This window comes from Mustela nivalis (assembly GCF_964662115.1).
Source record: "Mustela nivalis genome assembly, chromosome: 15".
NCBI lineage: Eukaryota > Metazoa > Chordata > Mammalia > Carnivora > Mustelidae > Mustela > Mustela nivalis.
The window spans coordinates 29,274,487-29,292,275 of NC_139034.1; the positions used below are offsets into that span (position 1 = coordinate 29,274,487).

At 45.2% G+C, this 17,789-nt stretch overlaps 1 protein-coding gene and 1 long non-coding RNA gene across 2 annotated transcripts in view; one reads left to right on the plus strand and one right to left on the minus strand.

Annotated features, from left to right (window-relative positions):
• EBPL (EBP like) overlaps window positions 1-10,227 on the plus strand; it is a 30,838-nt gene extending 20,611 nt beyond the window's left edge. Inside the window, exons 2-4 of the mRNA XM_082701569.1 lie at window positions 2,149-2,218; window positions 8,213-8,351; window positions 9,670-10,227. Of these exons, the coding sequence (XP_082557695.1) occupies window positions 2,149-2,218; window positions 8,213-8,351; window positions 9,670-9,910 (450 nt within the window). The 3' untranslated portion in view covers window positions 9,911-10,227. The remainder of the gene's footprint in view (window positions 1-2,148; window positions 2,219-8,212; window positions 8,352-9,669) is intronic.
• On the minus strand, window positions 9,818-16,093 carry LOC309849236. The gene is made up of 2 exons (XR_014303609.1): window positions 15,975-16,093; window positions 9,818-10,508 (listed from the first exon to the last, which is right to left on the minus strand). It is a non-coding gene; the product is annotated as an uncharacterized lncRNA (long non-coding RNA).
• Between the last annotated feature and the right edge of the window lie 1,696 nt (window positions 16,094-17,789).

Consider the following 17,789-nt stretch of genomic DNA (forward strand, 5'->3'; position numbering starts at 1 on the left):
GAAAGCGTGACAGGGGCGAGCATCCTCATCTTATACACTGGGAGGTCCAGATGCTGTGCAACACTGATGAATGAGGAAGCTGAGGTTTTTAGGTTTACTACTTAAGTTACAAATTTGGTAACTAATGGAAGAATTAAAGAATATAATGTGGCTATTTGAAAGGATTCAGGCACCTGGGTGGCTCAGTCGGTTAAGCGATCAGCTCTTGGTTTCAGCTCAGGTCACGTTCTCATTGTTGTGAGATCAAGCCCTGTGTCAGGCTCCATGCTCAGCACGGAGTCCGCTTGAGAACCTCTCCCTCTCCCTCTGTCCCTCCGCCCCTTCCCTCCTCCCACACACACATTCTTTCTCTGTCTCTGTCTCTCTCTCTCTCAAATAAATCTTTTTTTTTAAAGGGGGGGGGTGCAGGATATGCCACTCTAAACTATGCTGTTTTGGCATATGGATGGTTTTGAGCTGAAGGCTATTGGAAAACAGCAGATGTAGGAAGGCCTCTCTGACCTCCTCCTTTCTACCTAAAATCAGGTCATTAAATTCCCCACAAGAAAAGTGCCTTCCCTGCGCCAGGAAGAGAAGAACATTCTTATCACCAGAGACTGGGAGTCGGTGCTGAAATGGACCTATACACACAGACCTACTAAAATAACCCTTATCTTCCACTGGTTTCCCTCCTATATTTCTTAGTCACTTTCCCACAATTTACTGCCCCCTGGTCCATGCCCCTTTGTCTTGTCACATCTCCAGAATTTATCGTTCTTTGTGTGAAAAAGTATATAAGCTTTTGGGCCTAACAACTTCTTTGGGTCTTGTTTTCCTTTTAAGGACTCCCGTGTACGGGTACAAATAGTAAATCAAATAAATATGTGTGCTTTCCTCCTGTTAGACTGTCGTGTCGCTTAATTCTTGGGCCAGCTACAGAGTCTAAGAGGGCAGAAGGAAGTTTTCCTCCCCTACGATATCAAAAAACTGAAAAGTAGAGAAGTGGAGGGGAGACGTAAGTTCAATCATAATCTTTCAGATTGGCAGTCAGTTGAGAATATCTAAAGAAATAACTGTGTAGGGGTGCCTGGGTGGCTCAGTCGTTAAGCATCTGCCTTTGGCTCAGGTCCGGATTCCAGGGTCCTGGGATCCAGCCCCGCATTGGGCTTCCTGCTCGCCGGGTAACCTGCTTCTCCTTCTCCCTCTCCCCCTGCTTGTATTCCCTCTCCCTTTGTCTCTGTCAAATATATAAAATCTTAAAAAAAAAAAAAAAAAGGAAGGAAGGAAAGAAAGATGAAAGAAAGAAATAGTTTAAATATATTGCATTAGGATGATGATCCACAGAACTAAATACAGCAGAGACTCTGAGTGATGAGCTCTGGGAAGTAGTATAATAAGTGAGCAGGGATTAGGCAGAGATATAACTTTAATGTATTATAAACAATTGCATTAGTAAAAAGAAATAGGAAAAAAAGTTGTAGTGACCGGCAATAAAAGTTGTTCAAAGGAGCAACATGACAATTAGATACCCCAGGGAATTCTAATTAATTAGTTTTGAGATTTAAGCAAAGAAACACTTCAGCGATAGGAAAGTACTCAGTGTAGTTGCAGCTGTTTCATTACCTAAAATTTAAAATGTAGCCTGTAAGGATTTTAATTTTCCTAAATTTGTCCTTGTGCAGGAAAAAGAACTAGTTCAACTCTGACATAGATATGTGAATGCCACTTTTGCTAAAAGAGATCCTGGCTGTTTTTTGAGATGAGACAAAAGGAACTGTCTTGAGGTATTTCTCAAAGATGTAAAATCTCTGGAATAATCCAGAATTTAGCTCATTTAATATAATATTTAAGCTCTTTCCTTGTGCCAAATTTTTGACGTATTTTTCCCCATAAGAACACACCTCTGGTTTTTATAATGCCAATCATTGGAAAACAGCATTTATTAGATAAACATTCCCTTTGGACATATCTGTTTGCAAGGGCAGGGGCGGGGGGGGGGGTAGGGGGGCCGGGCTCCAGGCTCACACCTCGCGCGCGCGGTCTTGGAGGTGTCCTGGGCAGAGGGCATGGACCAGGATGTGGGCTCCTGGGGGTGCCACCACGCATCTGGGGTGCCATCCTGTGGCTGTGATGTTAAATTAGAACCTGTATTCATTTTCTTCTCTCCAGGAAGGCCCTTTTGTCTACTTGTCTTTTGTAGGAAACATTGCAGATTCCGAAGGCTTGATTGCTTCATTGTGTAAGTAATTTAAAATGTTTGCATTTGGAATATTTGAGGAGATTAATTGCAAGTGTGGCTGCCAATTAAATGAGTACCTGTAGCACAAATTGTAGGATTTCATTTATATGAAATGTCCAGAGTAGGTGAATCTCTAGAGACAGACGGTGGATTAGTGGTTGCCTGGGACTAGACTTGGGGAGGGGAGGGGGGCAGGGGGTGGAGAGTGAGCGACTGGTTAACGGGTTTGGGTTTCCTTTGGGGAATTAATGAAATGTATTACAATTTCATTCTGATGATTCAGATCTGCGAATATACTAAAACCCACTGAATTATACTTTTTAAATGGGTGAATTATATGACACGTGAGTTATATCTCAGTAAAGCTGTATATTAAAAATATGTTTATGGGGCACCTGGGTGGCTCAGTGGGTTAAAGCCTCTGCCTTCAGCTTAGGTCATAATCTCAGAGTCCTGTGACTGAGACCCACATGGGGCTCTCTGCTCAGCAGGGAGCCTGCTTCCTGCCCACCCACCCCCACCCCCTACCCGGCCACCTGCCTCTCTGCCTACTTGTCATCTCTCTCTCTCTCTGTCAAATAAATAAATAAAATCTTTTTAAAAATGTGTTTATAATGCAGATTGAAGGGTCTGCAGTATTTAAACTGGGTGTTTTTCTTTACTTTCAATATCAACCTTCACTTTATCAAATATATATATGACGTGTGTGTGTGTGTGTGTGTGTGTGTAGTCTTGCAAATAATTTCCCCAACTCCTCCTGCTCTGCAGAGATATTACCTCATTTTGCCTACCTTCTTCCTGCTACAGTAAATCAGTCAACTTTCCGTCAGTTAGTATTGACTTCCTCTTGTGAACTGTGTCAAATCTGACAAACACGTGAGCCAGGCAACAATAGGGTCCTTTGCCACCATTATAGAATTGCCTTATGCAAGGCAACTTCTTTCAGATTTTGCGTCTGGAACTCTGCATTGTTTATCTCATTTCTCCCATAATTCTGGAATCAGGCCCTCCAGCCAGGACCTGTGTTGGGACTGCTGTTCATCACTCGTGTTAGGAAACTTCGAGAGAATCGAGGCAGCTACCATCAGTGCTTCTCAAAGCAAAACGCGTGTCATTTCTGAGGCCTGTCAGGTCCTGGCCAGTGGTAGCTCAGGGAGGCTGAGCCCCGGCCTCAGCAGTGAAGTGCTGCTGTTCACTTTCGTGTGTGTAATGGGATGAGTGGGCCAGATCAAACTGTACCCAAGAGCTGCAGGGGACGCCCAGAGGCCGGAGGACCAGCCTAAGTCATTGTCTTTCACCCTGGCTGCTTGGCCAGGCATCAGAGAAAGCAAAGAGCCCAGCATTAGCCCAGTCCCTTGAAATGCAAATGTCTGACATGATCTTTGTCAGTCGTCCTCAGTTTACATTATCTGCCTTAAAAAAAAGTAAAAACTCATTAATGGTGTGTCCTTTATTAAGAAGATGAAAATCCACTAGATAATGTAAAATCCATTAGATAATGTAAATTTCTCGGACATTAAAGTGGACCAGATTGCCTTGGACTCTTGTCAAAATACAGATTCGGATTCAGAGGGGCTACGGGGAAGCCTCCCAGATGTTGATCTGCGGGCTGTCCTTTGACTCACCAGGATGTAGAGCTGGGCTATAACCATTACACGGACCCTGTTAAAGAAGAATTATTCATGACGCTTCTTTTTTTTTTTTAAGATTTTATTTATTTATTTGATAGAGATCACAAGTAGGCAGAGAGGCAGGCAGAGAGAGAGAGGGGAGGAAGCAGGCTCCCTGCTGAGCAGAGAGCCCGATGTGGGGCTCGATCCCAAGAGCCTGAGATCATGACCTGAGGCGCCCCTATTCATGACACTTCTAAAAGATGATGAAGAAGAATTTACTCAGGAGGTACCCCTACAGGGGAGTCTTAGGGGTAGGGAAACGAGATCGGGCTCAACTCCAGATGCACCCAAGGACAAGTGGAGCTTTATGGCCAGAAAACAGGTGGGATCCGTAGATGGAAAATTACTAAGAAGAAACATCAAGAGTGGGGACCCTTAATAGACCAACTCAACAGGATTCATGCTGCAGGCAGGCCAGGATGATAGGATATGACATGGAGGGTAAGGAACTTGATCAGGTATCAAGAGTAATCAGGTATCTGCACCCCCATGTTCATGGTAGCATCATTCACAGTAGCCAATGTGTGGAGACAACCTAAGTGTCCATCGACGGATGAATGGATAAAGAAGTTTGGAGGGGGGATTGTGCATATGTGTGTACACACGCACACGTGCATGTGCACAATGGAATAGTATTTAACCATTAAAAAACAAACAAACAAAAAAACAAGAAACGCCTCCATTGTGACAACATGGTTGGAACTTGAGGGCATTATGCTAAGTGAAACAAGCCAGACAGAGAAAGACAAATACTGTATAACCGCACTTCTATGTGGAATCTTAATTTTATTTATTTATTTATTTTAAAGATTTTATTTATTTATTTGACAGACAGAGATCACAAGCAGGCAGAGAGGCAGGCAGAGAGAGAGGAGGAATCAGGCTCCCCGCTGAGCAGAGAGCCCGATGCGGGGCTCGATCCCAGGACCCCAAGATCATGACCTGAGCCGAAGGCAGCAGCTTAACCACTGAGCCACCCAGGCGCCCCTGGAATCTTAATTTTAAAAATGCTCAGACTCCTAGAAGAAAAGATGGGATTGGTGGTTACCAAGGTGGGGGTTGGAGATTGAGGAAACTGAATAAAGGTGATTAAGTACAAACTTGCATTTACGAGATGGTAAGCACTGAGGATATAATGTACAATATGATGGCTGTAGTTACCACCGCTGTAAGTTATCAAGAGAATGGATCCAAAGAATTCTCATCAAAAGGAAGAACACACCATTTTCTCTTGTTTTTCTATCTATATGAAGAATGTATGTTTGCTGAACTCATTGTAATCATTTCATGATCTATGTAAGGCACATCATCGTGACGCACACGTTAAACTCATATGGTGCTAGGTGTCAGGGACGTCTCAGTAAAACTGGGGGGAAAATGTGAGCAAATACCAAGAATGGAGGACTTTTGCTACACTGACCCAGTAGGACTCTTGCTGGAATCGGGATAAGTGAGCCAAGGACAGAGCGCTAGGTGGGGGTCTCGTCGAGGAGAGGGCTCCGAAGAGCCTGACTCAAGCTGGGTCAAGAAGACAGACTTTGTCACCCCTCACCTTCTCCTTATCTCCGCTATAAGGATGAAGGGCCCAGCCATGGGAGACTGGGATCCTACTCCAGACTTCAGTGCATCTTTCCCTCTAAGCCTCTGTCGGAGCCTGGCGTCAGTCACAAAATAAATGATATCGATTCCATCGTTAGGCTTTTGAATGCTCTGCTTGCCCTTTTGCTGTGTGGGTGTTTACTCAGCAAAGAAACGGCTAGAGTTGACCAGCAAAGGCTTGAGGCACTGGGACTGTCTCGCTCTCTGGCATTCACCTCAGCCCCATGCGTGCATGGACACACACACACACACACACACACAGTCTCCTTCAGCTCTGCTGAGTTAAACATGATTTTAGACATACCGTGTTCTCTCCACTCCAGGCCTGTGCCTTGGGCATGCTCCTCCCCGAAACACCCTACCCTTCGCCCAGTGCTCACCTCTTGTGACATTAAGATCCACTAACATGTGTTGACAGCTGATACAATCCAGAGGGCCTCGCATGGCCTAACCCGCAAGTCGCCTCCCCACTCTGCTTCCTCAGTAGGAGCCAAACGACCCTCCTCATCCCCAGGACCAGACACAGTGCCCGTAGATCCCTGAGGAGCGGGGTTCAGTTCCCTGCCAGCCCTCCGGATTCCTGGGAGAAGCCCGTCCCATCCTGCTGCAGGAACCAGGGCCCGCCCCATCCTCCTGAAGCCCCTCCCGGTTCTTTCCCCAGGCTGTGAGTGTAGGTGACTTGTAAATTACCACCAACCTCATCTGTCCAGTGCCACCTGTTGTGTGTGGCCACCCCCAAAACCTGAGGGTGGGGCTCCCTCCCTCACTGACAGCGGGAAGGAGGAAGTGATCACACCTCACCTCCCTCATGTGGCCCAAGTGTCGCTTTCTCCATGTCCCACGTTCAGTTGCCCTCACTTACTGTGCAGTTTGACCTCAGAATGGGAGCCTCTCGGGGGCCGCCTGTGTCCCCCGTCCTGGCTAATACTGCATTCCCCAGGCCCTGCCCAGAGAGCCTTCCCTGTGCTCCAGAAGCTTTGCTGAATTAAAGAATGAATGAATGGGGTTATTTTTTTTTTCAAAGATTTTATTTGTTTATTTATTTGACAGAGAGAAATCACAAGTAGATGGAGAGGCAGGCAGAGAGAGAGAGAGGGAAGCAGGCTCCCCGCTGAGCAGAGAGCTCGATGCGGGACTCGATCCCAGCACCCTGAGATCATGACCTGAGCCAAAGGCAGCGGCTTAACCCACTGAGCCACCCAGGCGCCCCTGAATGGGGTTATGTCTAAACACCCACTGATCTCTTAGTTCCTAAAACACTGACATTTTATGCTAATGATAATTCCTTAGATTTTTGGGTGCCGTAGTGGGAACATCTCAGGTTTTGTATAGATGGGTTTTCTTTTTAAGATTTTATTTATTTGAGAGAGAGAATGAGCAGGGAGAGGGGCAGAGGGAGAAGCAGGGAGCCTGATGCGGGGCTCCATCCCTGTGATCATGAGGCAGACTTAGCCAACTAACCCACCCAGGTGCCCCTTTATATATGTTTAGATTTAGAGGAAAAACTTGCTTTCACTATTATGTTGTTCTCCAATTGGCTCCTGGCTGGCAGTGGGCTCAGGACAGACAGGGCAGCTCTGCCTGCCGGTGGTAGTGTCTGGCCTTTCAGAATCTCTGTTCAGCCTGTGTCTGTGTCTTTTCTCATTAAATGGCTAATCCTGTTTATTGGCCTTTCTGTGGGGACAGCCTTCATTAGACCCCTTTGTCCCAGGCCCTGAGGGATTGTAACTTGGGCCATTATTAGAGACTAGAGCTTTGTCCTGCTGCTCCAACCAATCAGATAATGTAGCTAATATTTGATCATTCGTGCCTTTTCTAAGTAATGTGAGAACAGTATTGAAAGCCAGAGAAGAGGTGGGACTTTTCATTTTTCACTCTGATCACTTAAGATCTTAGGACCAGGATGTATTACTTTGATAAATTAAAAAAAGAGAGAAGAGGGAGGGAAGAAGGAAGAAAGGAATGGAGGGGGGTAGGATTCTCCCAGGGCACGACTCTCAGACCGGCCCTAAAATGACTTTCTCACTTCATTTTTTCTAGAAGAAACCATCCTGATAATGGGGCCTGGAAACATTTCTTAGGGCATACCCACTCCCTGGTGACCCCAGTGAGGACTTCTGTGGCAGCCGTTGTCAGTGACCCCTGTCTGGACCGAAGCCCCCCCCCCCCCCCCCCCGTGTCCATCCAGGATCCCTTCTGTAGTCCGGGCTGGTCGTTACCATCCCCCACCTCCCTACCGCCCCCCTCGGCGCTCAAGTTCTCTTCAGTTATTCATAAACACTTTTTAAAAAAATAAACGTTTCCTTAATAAAAATTTTCCCACATCTAGATTACATCTACAGTCTTTAGGTCGCAATTTTGAAATAAGGAATTGTAATGCATTTACCAAGATAAGTGTTAAAGATCGTCTTTGCAAAATCTGACCACGTTGAATTAATTTAGGATTCTGCTTATAGTGAAAAGGGCAGGGGCGAAGAGGATGCCCCTTTTTTTAGGAACAAAATCCTTTTACAAATGTCACATGACGTTGTTATTATTACTCGTGTCACCCAGCAAATGTGCTTTAGCTTCAGTCCTCCTCCTGTCTTCTACGAAGGCATTGTGGAGAATGCAGGGGGTGGCAGTTCTTTTTACCTTCTCCTTAGGGGGAAAAAAAGGTAATTTCCACTGACTGTCATAAAAATGGTTGCCAGATGAGTAACAAAATGCATTTCACTTGTAGGGAAAGAATATGGCAAAGCTGATGCAAGATGGCTGTATTTTGACCCAACTATTGTATCTTTGGAAATTCTGACTGTTGTCCTGGATGGGTCTTTGGCAATAGTCCTCATTTATGCCATAGTCAAAGAGAAGTATTATCGGTAAGTGCCCTCCTCCTGGCCTGCTGAAGAGAGGACACACGTGAACTGTCCCAAAGCCCGTGTGGCATTTGGAATAGATTATGAACCATATTTATTTGTTAGATGAAAAGTAGAGTAAAGATGAAAACTGTCCTGTGTTAGGTAAGAATCGTGGTGCCGCCAGGATAATTGCAGATCGTTCAAAATAAAAGCTGAGAAATGGGATCGCAGGGACCAGGTAGTCCCTGTGTAGGCAAGAAAGCGTGAAAAGCATTGGACGATTTTTCACTAATATTTTGGAAAATAAAAGGCTCATGTTTCCATCCCATCCCCCACCCCCAAATCACTCTAGAAAACTCCTATTCCACTTTACACCAAGCAAAGTCTCTTACATAATTTGAAATTAAATACGCAAGATAAACCTTTCCAGAAGCAGGTTGTGGAAGATGTGAGGAAGGCAGAAGAGGGGGGAGAGGAAGGAGGGAGATGAAGACTACCCGCCGGCTGTCGGTCCGATTCTGAGTCTGCAGACTCTTCTGCCCTCTCTCCGGCCCTTTCCCTTCCTCTCCTTGCAGACACAATGACCTAGGGCAAACAGAATGCTATCCTGGGGACGATTCCAGAACCAATGTCAAGTAGGCACAATTGCATTCCATTTTCTAGCATCTTGAATCGAAGAAGTCATGTTTAAAACTTCCATCACAAAATATCAGGTGGAATGGAACCTCCAAGTTCATTGAACCTACCTTTTCCCACCCAATTTTACTTAGATAGTGAGCGGGAGAAATTAAATGTCTTCTTGGTTATCTTGTTATAACTTCAGCTCCATGACCTTGGTTGTAGACTCACTGCTTGCCCCATTTGGTAATTACTTCAACCGTTTATAATGTCTGCACTGTGAGTATTTACAGATGCATGTATCTCGTTTACTGCCCACTGTAGTCTTTGAGGAAGAGACTGTTCTTACCATCCCCTTTTCCAGTAGGTAAAACTGTGGCTTCTAGCAAGATTCGAACCTCAGTTTCTCTTTGTTGGGTGAGGTCTGACCTCAGTGAATCTTCCTAAGAATAGAACAGGATACCCTAGAGGCCTTATTTAACTCTGAGGATAATCTAGAAAGGGCAGTGTTGCCTCTCCCGAGGTTGCATGGGTCTTCCATGAATCAGACTGACTTGCCCCATCAAAGGAGCGCTGTGCAAAACCTGAGGACCGACTTCAGAGAGGTCTTCTGCTGAGGAAGACTGTGTTGATGCTGCCGTCCGAGAAAAGATGTCAGGACTCGGGGTGTCAAGCTGTGCCGAGCTGATGGTTTGATTCCTTGTTTCTTTCTCTCTAACAGGCATTTCCTACAGATTACCCTGTGCGTGTGTGAATTGTATGGCGGGTGGATGACCTTCTTCCCGGACTGGCTTATGGGAAGCCCCAACCTCAACACCAACAATTGGCTCTACTTTGGAGTCTATCTGGTATTTTTCAATAGTGTGTGGGTTCTGATGCCAGGACTGTTACTGTGGCAGTCATGGGTAGAACTCAAGAAAATGTATTACAGAGGAACCAGTTCAGGGAAAAAGTTCCAGTGAATTTTCAAAATCGCAAATGCTGGTATCTTGCTTTATGAGCCGGAAAGGGTCAAACCTTTTTGGTTGGTCAAAATGTAATGCATTCCTTTGTACACTTGCTTTTTCTACTGTTGTTCCTCAACAACCTATTTCAAATTGATTGTATGGTGACAAGTTTTCATTAATTGTTTTTTTTTGTTTTGTTTTTTCTTTTCCCAATTAAATGACAATATGGGGAACAGAGAATACATTTTAACTTGTAATAATAACACGTTTAATTCTATGTTTTCATGGCTAGCATTAATTGTTCCACATTAATAAAACCAATGATCATAGAATACTGTAGAGCCTTGTATTTTTTTATTCCAAGAACATATTGTTGCCTCCTCTCATTTGTCTTTCGGTTACTGAAGTGAAACCAGAGATGAAGTGAATGCCTAGAAAAGTGTCCGGTGCACGTAGACCAGGCACGTGGTAGGTTGTGGTGGTTCTGTAGCTCGGAGAGCTTGGTCTGCATCGTTGTCCCCTCCTTCCAGTCGTCTTCTTATCCTGCAGAGGCTGGAGGCTGTGGTCCTGGATGCAAAACTGGTTTCCCCTTTCAGAAATGCTTCCGTGAGATCTGGAGGGTAAAAGCGTGGAAATCATTTCGACTATTCCTCCCTTTTCTCCTGTTTACTGATTTATTTACTATTATTATTATTGCCATTTTGTGGTAACATGTAAGGAGTTTTGCCATTTGTGTCCCACCTCCTAGGTACTGAGAGGCAGTTGGAGTTGGGGCACGAGCATGAGGTGTTTGTGGGCTGAGTCGCTCCAGTGGTGGCCTCTTTGGTATTGTCTCCCTTGGGGGTGGGTTCGTTCTGTGGGCATCTGGGAGTCCTTCCTAGAAGCTTAGCCAAGTACCTGCCCTCGAAACCTCTTAGTGAATTTTGTAAGCACCTCATTTCCTGGGCTAAATCCTCCTCAAATCTCCTAAAGGGACTTCTCTTCTCCACCAGTGTATCTTGACAATGGTATTTGTTGAATATTGAATAAGTAGAGCCAGACAAGTTTGAGGAATATTATATTATATTATCACAGTAAAGGCTTTAGAAGTCCTGCTAATAAAGGAACTTGATGAACTTGTTGAACCCCACTCTTTCCCGCCATATTTACCAGACCACTTTAACAAGCGCGACGGTATTTCGTGGAACAGCAGTTAAGGAAGCACTGAGCAATGCAGTATCGCATCCATGAAATTAAAAGCAAACCAGTTGTCAATAAAGGTTTAAAACATAAAATACCATTTACTATGGTATCAAAACATTCTAATATTTAGGAAAACTGAAAGATGTACAAGAAAATAAACTATAAAATATTATTGAGAGAATTATATAAGATCCAAATACGTGGAGTGATAGGCCACCTTCAGATTTTAGAAGGCTCAATATTGTAAAGAAGTCAGTTCTCCCCAAATTGATATATTGATTCAATCTCATCCCAATCAAAATCCCAGAAAATTTTTTAAAAATGATTATTAAGAGGGGCACCTGGGTGGCTCAGTGGGTTAAATCCTCTGCCTTCGGCTCGGGTCATGATCCCAGGTTTCTGGGATAGAGCCCCACATTGGGCTCTCTGCTCAGCAGGGAGCCTGCTTCCCTTCCTCTCTCTCTCTGCCTGCCTCTCTGCCTACCTGTGATCTCTGTCTGTCAAATAAATAAATAAAATCTTAAAAAAAAATTATAATTAAGAAGTTGATTCTAGGGACGCCTGGGTGGCTCAGTTGGTTAAGCAGCTGCCTTTGGCTCAGGTCATGATCCCAGTGTCCTGGGATCGAGTCCCACATCGGGCTCCTTGCTCAGCGGGGAGCCTGCTTCTCCCTCTGCCTCTGCCTGCCATTCTGTCTGCCTGTGCTCGCTCTCTCCCTCTCTCTCTCTCTGATAAATAAATAAAATCTTTAAAAAAAAAAAAAAAAAAAGAAGTTGATTCTAAGATGTTCTAGGGGAATGATATACCAAGGGCTAGGAAAGCTAGGACAACATTGTGGAAGACCAGAGTTTGGGGCACCTGGGTGGCTCAGTCCGTTAAGCTCTGACTCTTGATTTCCACTCAGGTCATGATCCCAGGGTCCCGGGTGGAACCCCACGTTGGGCTTCAGGCTCAGTGGGCAGTCTGTTTGGGGTTCTCTCTTTTCTTCTCCCCCTGGCACTCCCCCGACTCGTGCGAGCTCTCTGTCTTTCTCTTAGGTATATACCTTACAGAAATGCTTGCTTTGTGCACCAGAATGGCAGCATTCATTTAATAATCCCAAACTGGAAACAACCTACATGATTATATTGTGATACAGATATACAAAGGATTACTATACAATGAAATTTAACAACTACGTCACTCATAACAACAGGGATGCATTTCCCAGACATAATGATAAATGAAAAAAAAAGACTAAAAGAATACATATTGTAGGATTTTTGTTTATAGAAGGTCCAAAAACCAAGTCAAACTGTGGTGTTAGAAAACCTGGTAAAGGCTGCCTTTGGGGAAGATGGTTGGCTGTGGTAATGGGGGAAGTTATGAGGGGATTACCAGGAGATGCTGGTCATCTGTTTTTTTCATATGCGTGATAGTTACAATTTGTGATAATCCAGCTATACGCTTATGAATGGTATGCTTCTCTCTATATATGTTCTACCTCAGTTTTTTAAAAGTTGATTTTTAAAAACCCTGGCACGAAGACCTGGAAACTGTCTCCAGTGGGCCACCATGAAGAGAACACCGTGTCCTTGACTGTAGGTTTAGGATAATGGGCTGTTTCTAAGGGTGTCCCTGATGTGGGCTGAAGGCAGGATGCCAGAGGGAATCTAAAAGCCTTTCCATGAGGGATTACCTAGTTGTTTCCGGGACTTTGCTCTCTGCTGACCTGGCTCAATCCGAGGGTAAACAGAGTAGAGAAAAAATGGATGGGCTACAGAACCCGCAGGCAGCCCTGAAAACATGATGTCTCTCAACAGAATTTTTGCTGAGTGTTGATTGGGAGAGAAATGGGGATTATAGACTTTGACAGGAACTTGGAGTGCAGATACGTGCTGCTGCCAAAGGAGGACAGATCGAAATGTTTTCACAATGAAGGGAGTTGGGGAGACATTGGTGTCCCGGTGTGAAAACCTAACAGATCAGGGTAGATAGAAGCCCTCTCCCCATCAGAGAGAGTTGGAGACAAGGTATAAAATACTCTATTTCATTGATCCTAAAAACAGATTTTTTTCCTGCATATTTTTAAATTTTTAACTGATTTTTTTATTATGTTATGTTAGTCAGCAGTATTTTAATATTCCAAAAATTAGAATGTGTTGTACTGTGCCATAGTTAGTTGGCAGGGCCTTTTCATTTTCTTTCGAAGTATGATGTATCTTATAATTGATGGTATCTCAGATCCAGTTAAATAAGTCACTACCTTCAGTGTTGCTCCTTCAAGCCTCAGTATCTTGAGCTACTTGGAGTCTGACAGTTCAAAATTTATTGTGGAAGTCTCAATTTTGCTTGGAGCCTTAGGGATCACTTACTTTAATATCTCCCGCCCTTCCCCCCATCCCTTCACATTTGCTGCCTGGGAGCCAACTGTAGAAGGCCTGCTGTGATGAATATATAAAATGATTTGCAGTGGATTACTAATGGCTTATATTGTAAGTAACTAGATTCCTGCAAACAAGTCAGTCTGTCCCTCCCCAGTATTTGCTTACACTGTAAATTTCCTTTGCAAATTCTTCCCTTCCAGATAACTGTTGAGGCAAAGAATCAGCATAACCAATCTCAACTCCCGGTCTGAACGATAGTTTCCTTGTATTTAATTATGTTAATTCTACAGTTCCTGAAGTACTGGCACCCGGGCTCTAGGAAAAGTCTACAGATTGCAGTATGAAAGTGTAAAATAACACCTCGCCAGAGACTGGCTTGACGGAAGACAAAATGCCAAAAGTTGGGGGGAGAAACCTTTGTTTTTCTTTAAAGTTATTATTAAAATCCACAAACTTTTTCTTGTTTGTTATGAAAGCTAGAGTTTGAATGTAAGGATAAATTTATACAGAGAATCACTGGGCAAAGCCTTATATGAAAAAGGTTAACTGTTGCCATCCTGAATTGTAATTAAGTGCCTACAAGGTGCTAAGTAGGGCCCAGCAGCCCTAAGCATAATGTGAACTAACCTCCGGGCTTGTTACCCAGAGCCCTTCTGGAGTGTCTGCACTTTCCTCCCCCACTTAACCACTGCTGGACCCTCCAAGACCCCAGACCTGAAAAAACCCATTTCCCGTCACCAATTCCTTAGGGGAAACAACTCACATCCATTCATTAATATTAAGGTATTAATAACTAACTGATTATACTTTACCCCATTACCCTTCCTGAATGTATTTGAATAAAAAATGTATGACACAATTGATAATTTTGCATTGCCGAAAAATGGAAAATTCAGATACGCATAAAGAAAAAAAATAATTATACCCAGAATCGTCAGGAAGAGCCACTATTACAAATTTAGTTTCTAGTTCTCAAGCTCTTATCTGTGCATGTATTAACATTTTGGGGAGACTTTAACATTTGAAGTAGGACTCTAACACCCCTTCCTTCCTCTCTCCCCCTTGCCCTAACTTATTATCCAAGGAGGATCTGTTCTACATGGACACGCAAAACCAGCTGTGGAGAGTATTCTAGAACATGCCCCCATTCTCGAGAAATGCATGCACTGACAGAGGTGGAGAGGTAGCAGTTTATCATTTATTTTTGGAAACTGCTTTCCGTAGATGCTTATGTTAACACAGATCAAGTTGACATCTTAAAATATTTGACTGGCCACCTCCCAGCTCTTCAAGGGAGGGATCAAGTGTGCTGAGCGTGCTGTGGTGTTATGTCCTACGTGTTTAATCCCTTTCCTTCCAGAAGCCCTCCCTGAGAGTCAGAGGGAAGGACTCTGAATTCTTACAGCCCTTGTCCGTGTCACTTAAGCGGCCCTGGGTGGCCTCATATTGTTATCTTTGGTGTCCATCTTCACAACTCCCAGGAACCTCAAGGCCACACCGAGTCCTAGAACCTTATACTGTCAAGGGGACTTGGGGAGGTACAGTTTATACACAAGGAGGCTCAGAGGGCTTAGCTAACTGCCCAAGGCCACACAGCATCTTAGTGGGGTAGGACCCAGTGTTCTTCCTATCCCAGCAGCGTTAGACATATTCCCAGGAGCTTGCAAGTTATGAAAGTTATTCAATTTTGTTCATTTTTTTTATGATCTAAAAAATTTAGCCTAAGCACCTTTCTGATCCTCTGAGTCTCTCAATCTCTCAATCTCTCATCGCTTGACTTTGTGTTTTGTATATTGTCCTGTTAGTATTTTTCGCTGGTTGGACCAAGTGGTCAGGTGACAGCAGTTAACTTGTATGATGCAGTGGTGTTCCAGGGGGAGGGGCGGTAAAGTAGAGGACGCTCCCCCAGGGCCCCCCACCTTTTCAGATTTGAGCAACAATGCAGAGTAGCACAGTACCTTTCCCCACAAATATGTTTGTTGATAATGGCTTCTCTTTTCTGATTTATGTGACTGTATTTACAGTAAAGAATTGGGGCTATTTTTTTTTTTATTACATATTGGGAATTGGACTGACTTCTGTACCTGGGGGTAGGATCTCATTAGTAAAGAACTGGAGGCAAGAAACAGATCTCACCGGTGTTCCCCTGAGCGCGCACAATTTAAACTGTCTCCATAAATGCAGTGCCTGGCCCCGGCTCAGACCACAAATATTCATGCTCCCTGTTAACAGTGACATCTGGTGGCCCCAGGGTAATAGGACAGCAGTCCAGCGCCTGATCTGTGGATGTTGACGAGATGACCTTATTCTAGATCATAAAGCTGTGGCCTGTCACCACAGGAGCCAACACCCTTTCCCAGGGAGCCCCCCTCCTTCCAGGACACGCTTCTCTCTCATCGCTGCATACCCCGTTGGCACCTGTGGCCCAAGAACACTTCAACGTCATCCCCACTTCCCCAGGGCACTCTCCTGCAGCTCCTGAGCAGGGAGAAGCTATTGATAACTGCCTGGCTGGGAAGAAGTGAACTTACCTGTGGGGCCTTGTCAGCTGCCACTGGCCACGTTAGGCCGGGCCTTGCCTGGATTCTGGTGCTCAAAGTCCAGTGACTTACTGCCTTCCTGGGCAGCAGATGGCCAGAGTATTTTTAGTGTCAGGAGCCTTTAGGAGGTTTGGGTGGGGGTAGAAGGCAAAGATGAGGTCTCGGCTCTTCCCAGGCTTAAGTTCAAAGCCTCCCACTTGTGAAATCTCTTTCCCTAACTTCCTGTGGGCTCCCAGGCTCCTGGCACCGAGGTCTCCGCCTTAGAAACCACGTACTTCTTGCACCTCTTGGCCTTTTTCCTTTTCCTAGTCAGGAGACAGTGGTATCTTTGGGGAGCCTGGGTTGTTTGGTATCTAGGAAAAGGACGGGGTGTTATTACCGCCCTGCATGCATACTTATTCCATTTCAAAGCACTTTTCTGTTCATTGTATGATCGGATCCTTGCAGTGATCCCCTGAACTCCACGGACAGCGATGATCATCTTCCTTCTGTGGCAGAAGAAGCTGACGGAGAAAGACTAGCGATCACCCAAGGTCACAAGGAGGACACGTGCTGGAACCTGAAGCTGGACTGTCCTGGCTTTGCCACCAGCAGTGCTGAGTTCGAACCCACTTCTGCTGCTCACCAGTGCTGGGATTCAGGGCAAGACGCTAACTCCTCTCCTGATCCAGAAACTGAGACTCATGGCACTTGGCACATGTAGTTGTAAGGATGTTTACTAAAATACACAAAAGTGGGGTGCCTGGGGGGCTCAGTCGGTTAAGTGTCTGCCTTTGGCTCAGGTCATGATCCCGGGGTCCTGGGATTGAGCCCCCCATTGGGCTTCTCGCTCAGCAAGGAGTCTGTTTCCCTTCTGCATCTACTACTTCCCACCCCCGCTCATGCATGCTCTCTCTCTCAAATAAATAATCTTTTTTTAAATTTTATTTATTTATTTTGACAGAGAGAGAGATCACAAGTAGGCAGAGAGGCAGGCAGAGAGAGAAGGGGAAGCAGGCTCCCTGCTGAGCAGAGAGCCCGACATGGGGCCCGATCTCAGGACCCTGAGACCGTGACCCAAGCTGAAGGCAGAGGCTTTAACCCATTGAGCCACCCAGGTGCCCCTCAAATAAATAATTTTACAAAAAAATACTCAATAGGCTGTTCTTATCCAAATAAAATCTCAGACATTTATTTGCCTTTGCATGTGTCCAGGGTCCAGGCCCTGAGTATATGACATTGCCACTGCCCTCACAGGAGAGACTGTCTCAGAACCAACCATTCAGGTGCTCCTGCCTAGAGCAGGACTGGCCAAAACCTGGGGCTTCTGAGCATGCACATCAAAGAGAATAAAAGGTAAAGATTAAAAAGCCTGTAGGCCCAGACACTTTGTCAGTTGGACCCTCTGAGACTGGACTGGAAAGTGCTTTGGGGATTCCTTATTCTTGCCATCCTTCTGTTTCAGGAAAACATTCTACTTGTACTTCCGGGAAGAGGGGTTTGCACCAGCACCTGGAGGGAATGGTATCAGCAGCACAAGAGACCTGGAGCACCAGGGACAGTGAAGTCCCCAAGCCTCCTGCAGGGAGGGAGTTGGAGAGAGCTACACTTGTAGGTTGGCCACGCCTGCATTTTACCCAGAGCAGCTGAGCTGGACCCCTGGGCTTGTCCTCCCTGTGGCTGCCCCACCATCTCCGGAGCCAAGGCGTGCCACAGAGCCTTGAGGTCTCCGGCTAGTGGAGAGGGGCTCCTGGAGGTTTGATCTTGGTTTTTTGAGGGACTGTCAATACACCACAGACCTGTGGGTCCACTGGGGTCCAGTCTCCT